General features: G+C 35.6%; 1 protein-coding gene across 5 annotated transcripts in view; it reads right to left on the bottom strand.

Moving 5' to 3' along the window:
* The window catches only part of CREB1 (cAMP responsive element binding protein 1), a 60,362-nt gene that overhangs the window by 12,104 nt on the left and 33,458 nt on the right, over positions 1 to 14,800 (bottom strand). For all 5 annotated transcript variants that reach the window (XR_013447333.1, XR_013447334.1, XM_078071245.1 and 2 more), the window contains 3 exons: positions 12,090 to 12,232; positions 7,653 to 7,835; positions 5,491 to 5,641 (listed from right to left, as the gene is read on the bottom strand). Coding sequence is in view for 3 of the 5 variants with exons in the window: in XM_078071245.1 (XP_077927371.1) it covers positions 5,491 to 5,641; positions 7,653 to 7,835; positions 12,090 to 12,232 (477 nt within the window). In the remaining 2 variants the exon portion in view is untranslated. The remainder of the gene's footprint in view (positions 1 to 5,490; positions 5,642 to 7,652; positions 7,836 to 12,089; positions 12,233 to 14,800) is intronic.

The following is a 14,800-nucleotide window of genomic DNA, read 5'->3' as shown; positions in this document are numbered from 1 at the left end:
ACCCATTAAACAAGGTAGCCAGAAACAGGCCCACACAAATATGGTCAAATGATTTTTGACAAAAGTGCAATGGCAATTCAATAAAGGATAATCTTTTTAACAAATGTGTTGAAACAAATGTATGTCCACACATAAAAAATGAACCATGACACACCTCACACCTTATACAAAAGTTAATTCAAAAGGGATCATAGACCTAAATGTAAAACATAAATTGTAACACTTGGTACAGACCAACTGGAACTCATACATTGCTGGTGGAAATGCCCAATGATATAGCCACTTTGGAAAACAATTTGGCAGTTTCTTATAAAGCTAAATATACACTTACCATTCTACCTGGCCAGCCCACTCCTAGGTATTTACTCAAGTGACCTGAAAGTTCATATTAACTCCTGTATATATTTATAGTTAACTTCATTCATAACCCTCCAAAACTGGAAACTATGATGAACACCAAGGTCAATAGATAAACAAACCACAGGATATGGGTACAATGGAATACCAGGGATAAAACCAACTACTGATCCATTAACACTCAATAAATCTTGAATGCATTTTGCTAAGTGAAAGAAGCGAGATCCTAAAGGCTACATACAGTGTATGATTTCAATTATATGAGATTCTGGAAAAGGCAAAATCCTGAGGATAGAAAACAGTTCAGCGGCTTCGAGTCTGGGAAAGGGGGCAGAAGCAGACTACCATGGGTATCAAAGAGATTCATTCTAGGGTGGTGTAACTGTTTTGTAAGGCACTGTGGGGGTAGAAACATGGCACCATACATCTGTCAAAACTAAAAGAACTATACAGCATAAAAAGTACATGCAATCCCAGAACTGAATGAAGATGGTGACGAATCTAACCATACTACAAACGTGTGATATAATCTTACTGAAGAGGGTGGAGAAAAAAGAACAGACCTAAATAGCTTTGAAAACAGTCCTTTCACTGGTACTTTAAGGCTAAAAACAAAAAGAACTACATAAATACTGTGTTGTATTTGGTAAATTTGTTTCTCACAGGTATACAAGTTAGCAACTCTGTAACTATTTTAAATGTACACTAGAGTTAAACAAACATGTAAATAAACTATACTTAATGGGAAGCCAAGTTTCTATGAATCTGCCTATTCATATCCTTAACTCATTAGTCTTCTAACTTGTTAAGTGTTTCTAGTTTGCTTTTCTACTTTATCTTTCTCTTGGCTAAACAGAGGTTTTATATTTTCATACAGTCAAACCTACCTAACCTTTACGTTTATTACTTTTGCCTTTAGGAAATCTATTAAAATACTCCTACATTCTAAAATTATAAGACAAGGATGGTGGGTTGCATTACTTTCATAATTTTTTATTCCTTCCTCCCTGTGGGAAGAGCATACATTCCCACTCCACTGACATTGAGCTTGTCCTTGCCTGTATTTTGGCCAATGGTACATAAGTGGACATGATGTTCATCACCATCAAGGAGCTGATTTAAAAAACACTGCCTTTTTTCCTTTTCTACAAAAATGACATGCCTCAAAAAAGGTGCTCCTCCTCTAGCTGGAGCTAGTGGAAGAGAGGCACGGCAGCTGGCTTGCAGCTGTCCAATGTAATGTGAGAAAGCAATTCTGTTGTTCTAAAACACTGGGATTTTGGGGTTTCTGTTGTTACTGCAGCAACAAAAATTAATATAACAACCATCTATTCTTTCTTTTAGACCGCTTATCACTTCTCTTCATTTCTGAGTAAATGGTAATTTGGACAGTGTAGAATTTGGGGATCATAACTTTTTCATCAAAGTTCAATTTAAGATAGGCTGTGTTTGAGGTACATATAAGGGACATTCATCCTAGTGAGTATGTTCAGAAGGAGAGCGCTCCCCTATCTTTTCCACTGAAGTGTACCCCTAATGGCAGAGGAAACCAAAATGGGGATTCTGGGGACAGAGCCCAAAGCAATCACTGCTGGTGTGAATTTCTTTTAAATCTCTTACCTTAAAAATATTTATTTCTCCCTAATTTTTGAGCAAGATAAACATTCGAGGAAAGTATTCCATGTTTACCTCTTGGGGCTACATTATCTCCAGCACACTGTCATGTGCTCTGGTTTAAGAAGCACAGCAGGAGAGAGCTGCATACTGAAATCTCAGAATTAACATGTCCATAGGGCTTTGGCACCAGACACAGGCTCAAATCTCAGTGCTACCAATTTAAAAAAAAATTTAAAAGATTTTATTTTTAAGCAATCTCCACAATGTGGGGCTTGAACTCACAACCCCAAGATCAAGAGTCACATGCTCTACTGACTGAGCCAGCCAGGCACCCCGTACCAATTTCTTTAAAGGTGTGATCTTTGGCAAGATATTTAACTTCTTTCTGAACTATAGCTCCTCTGTAAAGTGGAGGTAAGCTACCTCATTGTAGGCAATATAAAGTATGTAAAGAAACTACGTGCAATGTCTAGCATAAACTAGCCCTTAATAAATAGTATCTCAGGAAAAAGGTCAAAGCCAGAATATAGAATTAGAAGGTATCAGCATATAGTTGATGCCTGAAATACACAGGTATGATTGAACGTTCCAAGGGAAAACTTCAAAAGTAGTCAGAAAACTGGGTGAATAAACCAAAGAAGAGTTCAGGAGAATGAGAAGTCAAAAGTGTCAAATATTTCACAAAAGTATAATGAAATGAAAAGAGAATACCAGATTGCCAAGTGGGAGGGACTCTGTATCTTTTAAAGATGTAAGAGTGCTATGGTGAGCACAGAAGCCAGATTTTAATGAATGGAAGTTGGAAAAGTAGAAGCAGCAGTAATGTGGGAATAAAAGGAAAAGGGAACTATAGCAGAGTCAATGGGAAGTTTCCTTATAATGAAACTAAATCCAAGCAAAAGTATTTTTATTAAAGAGTCCATGCTAAATCAGGTAGCTTCCCTGAAGATTTCAGACCAGCAAAGGTTGTTAGGAACTGTAGCTATGTCCCTAACTTGGTTGGGGCGGGGGGGGGGGGGGGGGAGGAGGGGGGTGATATATAAACTAAAAAAATAATGGAAAAAAGAAATTTGGTCTGCTAGTCAAATGAACAAGTGTTCATAAATGGGCAGCTCTCTGCTCCATACAACAGAGCAGACAAGAAGCCATGGTGCTGCCTCCTCACCCACCCACTAATTAGTCTTTTCTATATAAGGGGAAACGTCTCTGGAGCGCCTGGGTGGCTCAGTCGGCTGAGTGACCCACTTGGTTTCAGCTCAGGTCATGGGAGCAAGCCCTGAGTCAGGCTCCGTGCTTACTGGGGAAGTCTGCTTGAAGATCCTCTCCCTCCGCCCTTCCCCCACTCGCACTCTCTCTCTGAAATGGATAAATCTTAAAAAAAAAAGGGGGAGGGAACGTTTCTGTCCCACAGAACCAACTACATGGACACAACATGAAGTCCTTCTACTGTTTTTATAATCAAGAAAGTTTATTTTCCATCTGATTGCTCTGCTGTGTCTTGCTTAGAACTGGTTTCTTTAGTAAGTGCTACTGTCTTAAGTTTTAAAACCTGGCCTTTACTTAAGACTTCCTAATCAGACTTGCTTCTAATTTTAGAAAGGGTTAAACATTTCTTTACAAACATTTTGAAGCTGGAAAGATCTAAATTATAAAATAAATTTTGTATTTAAAATACATTTAAATGAATGCAGCTTTTGATGCTTCTGTTTATAACACCTTAGGAAAATCTCAGACTGATGGAGCACAAATAAAATAAGCCACTTGGCTTATTTCCAACTCTTTCCCTAATATCCGAGAAAAAGTCCTGCCATTTCCCATAGCTTAGATGTCATTTACTGACACTCTATAACAGCTAGGAGTATTTCAGGGACAAAAGAGGTTGTTGAGCTGAGTGGAAACATGAAACTTCATAAAAACAAACATTTTGATAGAGTACTATAGGTAAAGTGCTTTGAGAGGAACATTTGTCCCACAGAACAGCCGTTTGGATGGGTGGCAGTATCTCGTTTTACAAAGAAAACGGAGGTTTGAGGGTTAGTATGTTCTTCCAAAGTCACAGCAAAAAGAGGAGATCCAGGACTTGAATCCAGACTGTCTAAATTCAATCCCTATTTCTTTTACTTTATCACAGTGTTTGAAAAATCTTGGGGTCAAGAACAGAGGAATATTTTCACCAATTTCAAATTTTATCTTTAATATATCTTTATTTTCATTTTCTATGGTTTAAGTCATTCTATATTAAATCCTAAGCTAAATATTTAAATCCTAAACTAAATAAAAATACTGAAGTAAATACAATAAAAACATTTTATTGGCTTTTCTGGGGGGGAGGGTCAAAGGGAGAGGAAGAGAAAAAGAGAAAATCTTAAGCAGGCTCCACACCCAGTGAGGAACCCAATGTGGGGCACCATCTCACAACCCTGAGATCATGACCTGAGCCAAGATCAAGAGTTGGATGCTTAACCAACTCAGCCACCCAGGCGCCCCTTACTGGTTTTTTGGATGACAAAACCATTTACAGCTGTGAATTTACTTTATGAGAATTACTTTGCCCACATTTCATAGATTTGTTGTGTAGCACTTTCATTGTTGAAGACTAACTCTATTTTAAGATTTTGTTTAAGAACAAGGTATTCTTAGGGGCGCCTGGGTGGCTCAGTCGTTAAGCGTCTGCCTTCAGCTCAGGTCATGATCCCAGGGTCCTGGGATCGAGCCCCACATCAGGCTCCATGCTCCGCAGGAAGCCTGCTTCTCCCTCTCTCACTCCTACTGCTTGTGTTCCCTCTCTCACTGTGTCTGTCTCTGTCAAATAAATAAATAAAATCTTTAAAAAAAAAAAAAAAAAAAAAAGAACAAGGTATTCTTAGATTTAATCTGTTTTTGAAGAATCTTTAGGTGTTAAATTGTCGATTTTGAGTAAAGATGATATTCATTAAAACATGGACTGGCCATTATACATCTTTATTTTAAATAAACTTAATTTTAATATACATACTTGAAACTCTTGATCTTCTTGAACAATACTATTCATGAAAAGAAACAATATTTAAACCTAGCTTGTTAGAGCATAGTGAAAATATAGCAGAGTTGTGTATTATATCTTCCATGGAGAAATTACACAAAAGAAAACTATGATTAAAGATTGACCCATGGGACACCTGGGTGGTTCAATCGGTTAAGCAGCTGCCTTGGGCTCAGGGTCCTGGGATTGAGCCCCACACTGGGCTCCCTGCTCAGTGGGGGGCCTGATTCTCCCTCTCCGCTCCCCCTGCTTGTGCCCTCTCTGTCAAATAAATAAATAAAATCTTAAAAAAAATAAAGACTTGACCCACAATCCCATTAGCCATTTCATAAGTGCAGCTTATTAAATAAAGTTTTTTTAGCAAGATCCATCAATTCTACCAGAAAAAAATTCATTGCAAAGATCCTATTATCAGAAGAAGTAAAAGACACATGTCTGACAGAATCTGAAGATGACCTGACCTACCACAATCTAAGTAAATGCAACGTATGTACCTGTTCTTCATTAGGCGAACCTCTCTCTTTCGTGCTGCTTCTTCAGCAGGTTGTGTAGGAAGTGCTGGGGAGGATGCCATAACAACTCCAGGGGCAATGGTGCTAGTGGGTGCTGTGCGAATCTGGTATGTCTGTACATCTCCAGAGGCAGCTGAAAAGAAAAACAGGGAACAGGGCGTAAGACACTGAAGCACTGTGACTCGGTAAAACTACGTGTGTCAATCATCAATTTAAACATACATTTTGGACTGGAAGGGAAAAAAAGGAACATGATTCTAACTAAAACACTGAAAAAATCAGCACTTTTTGGGTCATTACTGACAAATAATTTCCAATTTAATATATTTATTAGTATAGACACTTGGGTGAAAGAGGACTTAACCTATGTCTGCCGGGTCTTGTATTTACGTTTCATTGGAATGCAGTTCTATTCTGTTGTTAACATGCTTACCAACCTTAAGTCTAAAAGATAAGTAGGGCACAGCTTGGATGATCTTCCTAGATAGAGTATACTCCTCAATGTCTTCCTTTGATATTGGTAAATTCATATTAAAAAATTTCAAGTAGACTCTTGCCACGACATAAAAACGACCATGATTTTTCATAAAATAGCGAAATGGGAGAGAAAATAAAGCATTATGGTCAACTATTATAAATTTCTAATTGAAACAAAACTGAAAGTATGAAAAAGTGTACCACTTGATGCCAATTATATTACTTGTTTTAATGTAAATGCTAATTGCTCAATAAATGGAAGTTTATTTTTCTAAGTGATCCATCACTTGTAAAAAGAAACACAATCATTATCTGTCAAACTGCTTCTAAAAACAGCTTAGTAATATGCCCTCCTAAGAATAAAGAACCTAACATTATCTGAGAGAATTTGAAGGTCTTTATAAAATTATCCATATTTGTTATTAATATCAATTAAAATGTGTAGTTTGAGTGGAAAAGATTTATATACTAAACATGTTACCATCTTCAAACTGACGTTCAGAATTCAAATTCACTGACATCCTGCTTTACAATTTTTGAGTACCTGCATGTAAAGTGAAAAGGTGTTTTACTCCCATTAATAAGCAAAATATTATCTTCTTCAAATATTATTTGTTTAGTAACAAAATATGTTCTGTAAATACATTAGGGCCTTTAAAAACAAATGACTCTCTAGTTGGTGTTTTAGGATTATTCAAAAATTACCATCCATGGTGAAGGGGTAACAATGGTCATTATTTAACAGAGGCAAAATATATTATTATTAATAAAAATATTTTTAGATACAGATTTTTAACATTATTTCCTCAATATGCAAATTTCAATCTGGCATAAATCATATTAAAATATTCAAATGGATTCAAAGAAAAATGGTCAACTCCTATCCATAGAGATTCCTAAAGCAAGAAAATAAAAAAAATAAAACAATACAGAAAAAAAGCTATTTCTATAGTTCATCAAGGATTTAACTACTACTTTTTCTCTACAGACCAGTAGACCTGCATACTGGTATAAGAATTTTCAGAACACTGTTTTCATTTGAAATAAAAAATGATGATCTTAGAAATGAGGATGTAAATTTCTTTTGAATAAAAAGCAGAGAAACAGAATTTTGAACCTTCAAAAAAAAATATATATTTTTTAAAGTAGGCTCTACACCCAACATGAGGCTTGAACTCACAACCCCAAGATCAAGAGTTACATGCTCTACCAACTGAGCCAGCCAGGCACCCAGAACCTCCAGAGATTCTCACCAGTGATTTAGTATAACTCTTTATTTGACACATTAAAAAAAAAAAAAAATGAGGCCCAGAGAGGTGAGTCTTACTCAAGATCACATAGCAAATCTATGCAGTTAGATCTAGAATCTAGCTTTCCTAACTCCTGACTTCACTGTTTTGCCCTGTAACCTACTCTGTTTCTCCTATCCCCAAATGCTAGAAGTGTTAAAGATGTTATATTTTTAAAACTGAAAACAGTTGTTTTTATGCCATGACATTTGGGTCCAACTGGAATAATGGAAGAGTTCACGGAGAACATTATCTATAATGAAAAAAATTAACTACATTTTCATAGTGTTTTACAGTATCATACTTACTTTTTCTGAGTTTATAAAATTTTAACCTTTCAAAGAATTTACCACACTTGTGAATTCTGAATTCTCTTACCTTGAACAACGACTTGGTTGCTGGGCACTAAGATCTGCTGTCCATCAGTGGTCTGTGCATACTGTAGGATGGTAGTACCCGGCTGAGTGGCAGCTGCATTGGTCATGGTTAATGTTTGCAGGCCCTGTACCCCATCGGTACCATTGTTAGCCAGTTGTATTGCTCCTCCCTGGGTAATGGCAACTAAAACCCAATGGATTTTATTGTTATCAGTTTAATTAATACCATATAAGACTTTTACAACACACTAAATTCAAAGTAGAATAATGTGTAAGACATAATCTAGGAGAAATTATTATAGCAAATAATACTGCCAAGAAAGATTTGGTATACTCAAGTACCTTTCTGCTCAGGAAACCCACATCCAATTGCTATAATACAAATGCACTCTATGAACTGTATTATAATTTATAATAATATCCATTAACAATTTTTTAAAAGAATAAATGAGAAGATGTTAAATTCCTTTCAAAGTTGTTTGGTTCAGAAGAGGTACCACTTTGTGATCCATACTTCCTTTATTCTAGCCTTAATTATGCAATATTTTGTTTAATATTCGCTGTTCCACTAGCAAATAAATTTCTTGAAAGTAGGAAATGTGATTTTTCTTCTCTACTTTCATGTACTTAGCACAGAAATGGGCAGTAACAGGCACCCAATAAATGGTTGTTTTAATGAATAATTAATAAAACCAGTTCAGTAGTGCATTCTGTTCTCTAACTCTAACTCTAGCAATGCATAAACTCTAAGTTACATATCCATGCATTCTCACACAGGATCCTTTGATTATTCACTAATTAACCACACTGTCATTCATCTGTTATGAAGTAATCAACTTTGGTTCATACTAAAAGATATTTCACTTTATTAAAAATTGAATTCACCTTTATGCTACCGTACATGGAAAAAGTTAATAGAAAGAAGTTGGTTATTATTTTATTTGAACAAAGCAATCCTTCAGATACTAGCATCAAGATAGGTGGTTGGAGCCTCTCTAGACACTCTCCCTCTTAAAGTTTTCTGGAAAGAGGACTAAAAATCACAATATTACATACAAAATTGCATAATGGATTTTAACTTAGTAAGTCAACAAATGTGTGATTTACGCATGGTTACTTTTTTTTTTGTCTGTTAGAAGGGAATTATTTGAGATCATTTGTTAGCCAGCTCTAGGCAACTAATATCCCAAGTCATCTATATAAGGAAAATTGATTATCTACTGTTCGATCAAGAAATAGTAACAGTAAATAAGTATGATTTGGTTTAGCAAATGACACCTATGGAAATTAAGATACTGGTATATACAATCCATTCACTTTAGCCATTTCCATAAGTTTTACTTATCTTAGACAATTAAAAAGGAATATGTAAGAACTATTTTGAGATTAATATTGCAGGTAACTTGAAGGAATCAGAAGATTAACAGAATTAAACCACAATTTCTCATATAGAGTTAATAAGCAAATTCCACTGCATTTAACATACACAGCTTTCTTCTTGGCTATATACAATAAACTCAAGGTGGGAGAAAAGAAGTAGGAAACTAGATATCAGGACACCTGGGTTCTTAGTCCAGACTCTACCACTAAACTGTTATTTGAATTTGTTATCTCTTCTATAAAAATAAAAATACCTGGTTCTAGCCACTAAGTACAATTATAAAAATCAAATGAGTTCATGTATGTGAAAGTATTCTGAAAAATGGAAGTCCGATCCTTTCAGATGTATTTTTCTCTATAATATATATTTATATACTTGATTATTCCAGAAGGATTTGAGATGGCTTTCAATGAAACTAAATTCATTAAAACAAGAAGAGGAAGCTAGAAGTCAAGTAACTGATGGGTCTCTACCACAGAGATTCTACCAGAAAATCTAGAGGAAGAAGAGAATACAATTAAACTTATCTGAGATTCTGAGTAGTGAAAGTAAAGAGGAAAACACCATGGGTTACAGTTGTATTTAGTGAAACAAAAAAATCAAGTTTAAAAAGACAGACACATTGTTTCTACCTTAGAATAGAATTTCTCAAATAAAACTTTATCAGGAACAGTGAACCAAGTAATGGATAAAACTACTAACTGCATTTAAAATTTGAAATTTAAAAAAATAACCAACTTATGGAAGGAATACAAACTGGTGCAGACATTGGGAAAGGAAGCTGGGCAGGATGTGCTTTGATTCAACAATTCCACTCTTTGGATGCTATTCCACTGAGACGCTACTACATATATAAGAATGTTCACGTCACAGTGTTTGAAACAGTAGAAATGTCTTAAGTGTTCATCAGTGTGTGTGTGGGCGGGGAGGGAATATTTAAGGGGGAGGGAATGTTTAAATAAAAGTTATATAGTGAAACACAATATAGCTGTTAAAGAAATATATATCTGTATGTATACATTTGTCTATGGTATACTAATAATGTAGGTCTCACTTGTATCAAAATACATGGTAATATATTTATGTATGAACAGAATAAAAAAGAATGGATAGATATATACCAAACTTTTAACTACTGCGGAGAGATGAAAAGGATTATAAGTTAAGAAATATATAATGTTGTATATATTTAAGTAGTCATTTTATTTTTTTTATTTTTTTTATTTTTTTATTTTTTTTTTAAAGATTTTATTTATTTATTTGAGACAGAGAGAATGAGAGAGAGAGCACATGAGTGGGGGGAGGGGCAGAGGGAGAAGCAGACCCCCTGCCGAGCAGGGAGCCCGATGCGGGACTCGATCCCGGGACTCCAGGATCATGACCTGAGCCGAAGGCAGTCGCTTAACCAACTGAGCCACCCAGGCGCCCCTAAGTAGTCATTTTATTGATTCTTAATGACAATCAAGAACATGTTACATCAATTCCGTCAAGGCTCTATGTGTAAATGAGGGATAAAGATAATGTAATAAAACTTTAAAAATATGAAAGTATTAACCTTTTAAAACTAGCAATTTTCAGTTGCTGGAAGAGAGTGGTGTGTCAAATAAAACATACACATTTCTAAATTTCACTTCCCCATTTGACATTCTGATATGCCTATTTCCAAAAGAGCATGCTTTCTCCTGCAAGTGAGAATCCCTGCAGTAAGTGAATCACTGTCACTAACAGGAGTATGCTGTATCCCTCAGGATTCTGTTGTGGCAGGGGAAAAGTAAAGTTCATGTATCAATGTCTTAGCATGCACACATCTGGAATAATTCCAATTATTTGGATATAAGGCTAAAAATACACACATCCATGTCCATAGATAGTACCTGTTTATCTCTGTCAACAAAGAACTCAAGAAGGAAAAAGGGGACTGAACTCCAGGAAGTACAGAGTGGACAAGAAGCTTAGTCAAAAATGCTGTCCTTCTGCTCACTTTCAAAAGTTTCAACTTTGGGAGAACTAAAAAGTCTGGTACTTGGGAATCTGTTTTTAATACAGTTAGAATGCAAGTTAGTTATGTAAACCAAGGTTGAGCTATACTGTGAAAACTATTAACTTGGGAGTCAAACTTTTATACACATTCCTGACACAGACCACCCCAGGGTATTAGAAAATTAATGCAACAAGGGAGTGTCAAGGTGTACATTTAATTTGTAATAAGGAGGAAAGGGGGAAAACTACATAATGGGAAGTACTGGATTTAATGAGCAAATCAAAATGAAGAAATCTATGTAAGAGGCACTCTGGGAGTCAAAAGGTATTGGGAACAGATAGAAAAACATACCATTCACACAAATGCCTCTGATCAAACAAAAGCACAACTGGAAAGACTTTGTTAACAGATTTGGGTGAAAGATAAGAAGAGAGAGCTAAGTGTCAGACAGAAACATGACAGAACTGGAAACTTCGATAATTTTGCACAAAGAATCTTTGCTTTCTGTGAGCCAATTTCAGCAGTCCTTATGTTTATGTTACCAAAATTCACTACATTACCTTTCATATTAAAAAGAATAATTGAATGTGCTGGTAGACTGTAACCAAGCCTCTCAACCCCCACCACAAAACATTAAATATGATTTTAAAATGCTACTTTTAGAAGGGAAGATGAATTAATAAAATAGATGAATAGTGAGACCATTTTTGTCTTTAAACATAATCAAAAAATGGTTATCTTATCTGAAAAAGTATTTCCTTTATTAACATCATATATTACACAAGGACTAAAATCTAGAGTTTCAAGCAGTGGTTCAAAAAACTTCCAAGACTCTCCTGGCATTTGCACAAAACAAAGGACCACTTGAAGGGCTAACATGCTTGAGCAATCCTAACAAAAACCCTGAAGAAAAAGAAAACACTTCTGTTACAGAACTCTGCATACTGAACAGTAAAGGAAATATAATAATGGCATCCAAGACTGAGAAAAGGGTTGGCACTTCAGGATTCCTTTAAGGAGAATGCAGCCATTAGTTTTTAATCTCACTTTCCAAAGCAGAAATATCTTTTACTCACTATACTGTCCGCTGCTAGTTTGGTAAATCGGAGTTGGCACCGTTACAGTGGTGATGGCAGGTGCTGAAGTCTCCTCTTCAGACTTCTCTTCTTCAATCCTTGGCACTCCTGGTGCATCTGAAGATAAGTCATTCAAAATTTTCCTAGAAAAATAGAAAACTATATTAACTAAAATGAAAAACATTTATTGGCTAAATATATATAATACAAAAAGAAAATGGGCAGAAAGCTGCTACTGCTTAGGACAGCAGTTTAAAGATTGTATTCATTTATTTATTTATTTGAGAGAGAGTGGGAGGGGGAAGGAGCAGAGGGAGAGGGACAAGCAGATTTGGTGCTAAGTGTGGAGCCCCACACAGGGCTCAATCTCACGAACCTGAGATTATGACCTGAGTTGAAATCAACTGATTGAGCCACCCAGGTGTCCCAGGACAGCAGTTAAAAATTTAAGAACAAGAATAAACCATACGTGGATGAGAAATCTGTATGTCAAAATGAAATCATACGGGGACTAGAAAAAAAAAGGGATGAATTTCTCTTTAATCTGAATGAAAATGAAGGCTGTGATTGGAAATCTAGGTGTAAGCAGAGATTAATAACACTGACTACAGAAAAAAAATCCTTTTGCAGGGCAAAGAACACCAAAAACAAAGTTAAAAGATGATCAACAATACTAGGAGAAAAGGTTTACATATATTACAGATAAAGGGCCAATATCCTCAATATATAAAGAACTCATAAAAATTTAGGCAAAAAAAAAAAAAATTAAATAAAGACCAAAAACCTGATTTGAAACTTCTCAACTCTCAGATTGGTAAAAAGTAAAAAAAAAGTTCAACAGTATATTCTGTTAGCAAAGCTGTGAGAAAACAGACACTCTCACTGTTGTTGAGTATAAAATTGGCACAACCCTTATGGAGTAAATTTGGTGACAGGTAACAAAACTATGTTTACAGAGCAATCTTACTTCCAGGAATTTACCCTTAAGATATACTCACTACAGTACAAAAATACATACATAAGGTTATTCATGGTAGCACTGTTTGTAACTGCAAAATATGGGAAACAATCTATATGCCTCTACATAGGAGAATGGCTGAATAAACTACAGTTCATCCAGAAACTGGGTATAGCATGGTACCTTTTTTATAAGAAAGAAAGTGAAATATATGTATTTGCTCTTCTACTGAAGAAGGAACTCAGAAAGGATAATACCAGATGGAGTTTAATGAGATTACTTAATCTACTGGGATTGATAAGAAGTAAAAAAAAGATAGAAAAATTGGGGGGGGGCACTTGTGAGTGTATTTTTTTGTACAATTCTGACTTTTTAAAGAACCATGTTCATGTTTCACATATTAAAAAATAATATCAACACAGATGGGGGAAAAATTCTTAAAATGGAATACAAATAAAAAAAATGAACCTGACCATACTTCAAATGAGTAACATAATCACAGAAGAGGGGGAAAAAACCCAACCCAAGTAATTTCTGACATCTTAAACTTCTAACAAACCAGTATGAATTAATAACTTAGCTTCAATGTCTACCCAAACCCTGCCCCTTTATGTTGCTATAGTCACAATTTCATTTTCATACACTGTGTGCTCATTAACAAATTCATAATTATTGTTTTATGCATTTGTCTTTCTAATCACATAGGAAAAAAAGAAGAGTTTCAAAGCAAAGTATTATAATACTGCTTTTATATTTACCCATGTAATTACCTTTACTGGAATTGTAGAAAATATTCTACTATTATCTCTTTCAATATTTCTTTTGGCCCAATTTCCTCTCTGGAAATTCTGTAAGTGCTTCTTCTACTGGAGCACCTCACTCTATTCCCCATGACTTTTCACCTGTCTTTCCCGTTTTCTCCGTATTTCTGTTCTCTATTCTGAGTTACTTTCTTAGTTCCCTTCCAGTTTACCAATTCTCTCATCAGCTACTCATATCTAGTTTATCCCACTTACTGGTTATTGTTTTTCTTAATTCCACTAATGGCATATCTCATTTCTCAGACTTGTTACTCATTTCTTTTCCACAACTGCTTGTTTTCATTTCAATAGGAGTTTAATAACTCCTATTCTTACCATAAGGATGATTTTCTCTCCCTTACCTCTTTTCGAATGAGAAATACAACTATTTTAAACAGCTTATAGACTGACAACTGGTCTCAACTCTGGCGGGCGCCTGGGTGGCTCAGTCGGTTGAATGTCTGACTCTTGGTTTTGGCTCAGGTCGTGATCTCATGGGTTAGATCTCATGGGTCGTGGGATGGAGGCCTGCATGGGGCCCTGCATTCAGTGGGGAGTCTGCTTGAAGATTCTTTCTCTGCCCCTTCCCCCATGCGTTCACTCTCTCTTTCTCAAGTAAATAAATAAATAAATCTTAAAAAAAAAAAAAAGATCAACTCTGGGCATCACTGCTCTAGAGCACCATTTCAAACTTTAGCATTGAAAAGCACTTGAAGAACATGTTAAAAGAGATCCTGGCTCCCCACCCCACAGATTCTAATTCATTAGGTATGGGGTAGGGGCCTGAGAACTTGCACTTCTAACCAGATTCTGATTTGCCAGTGTGGTCTCTGGACCACATTTTGAATAGTACTGGTCCTCAGCACAACGTTTTTCAAACTTAGGTCACAACCCATATGTTTGCCATAAAAGCGTTATGTAAGTTGCAACCAATGTAAAACAAATATAAAACA

The sequence above is a fragment of the Halichoerus grypus genome, chromosome 4 (genome assembly GCF_964656455.1).
Source record: "Halichoerus grypus chromosome 4, mHalGry1.hap1.1, whole genome shotgun sequence".
Classification (NCBI taxonomy): Eukaryota; Metazoa; Chordata; class Mammalia; order Carnivora; family Phocidae; genus Halichoerus; species Halichoerus grypus.
This window is presented reverse-complemented; position numbering and strand designations above follow the sequence as displayed.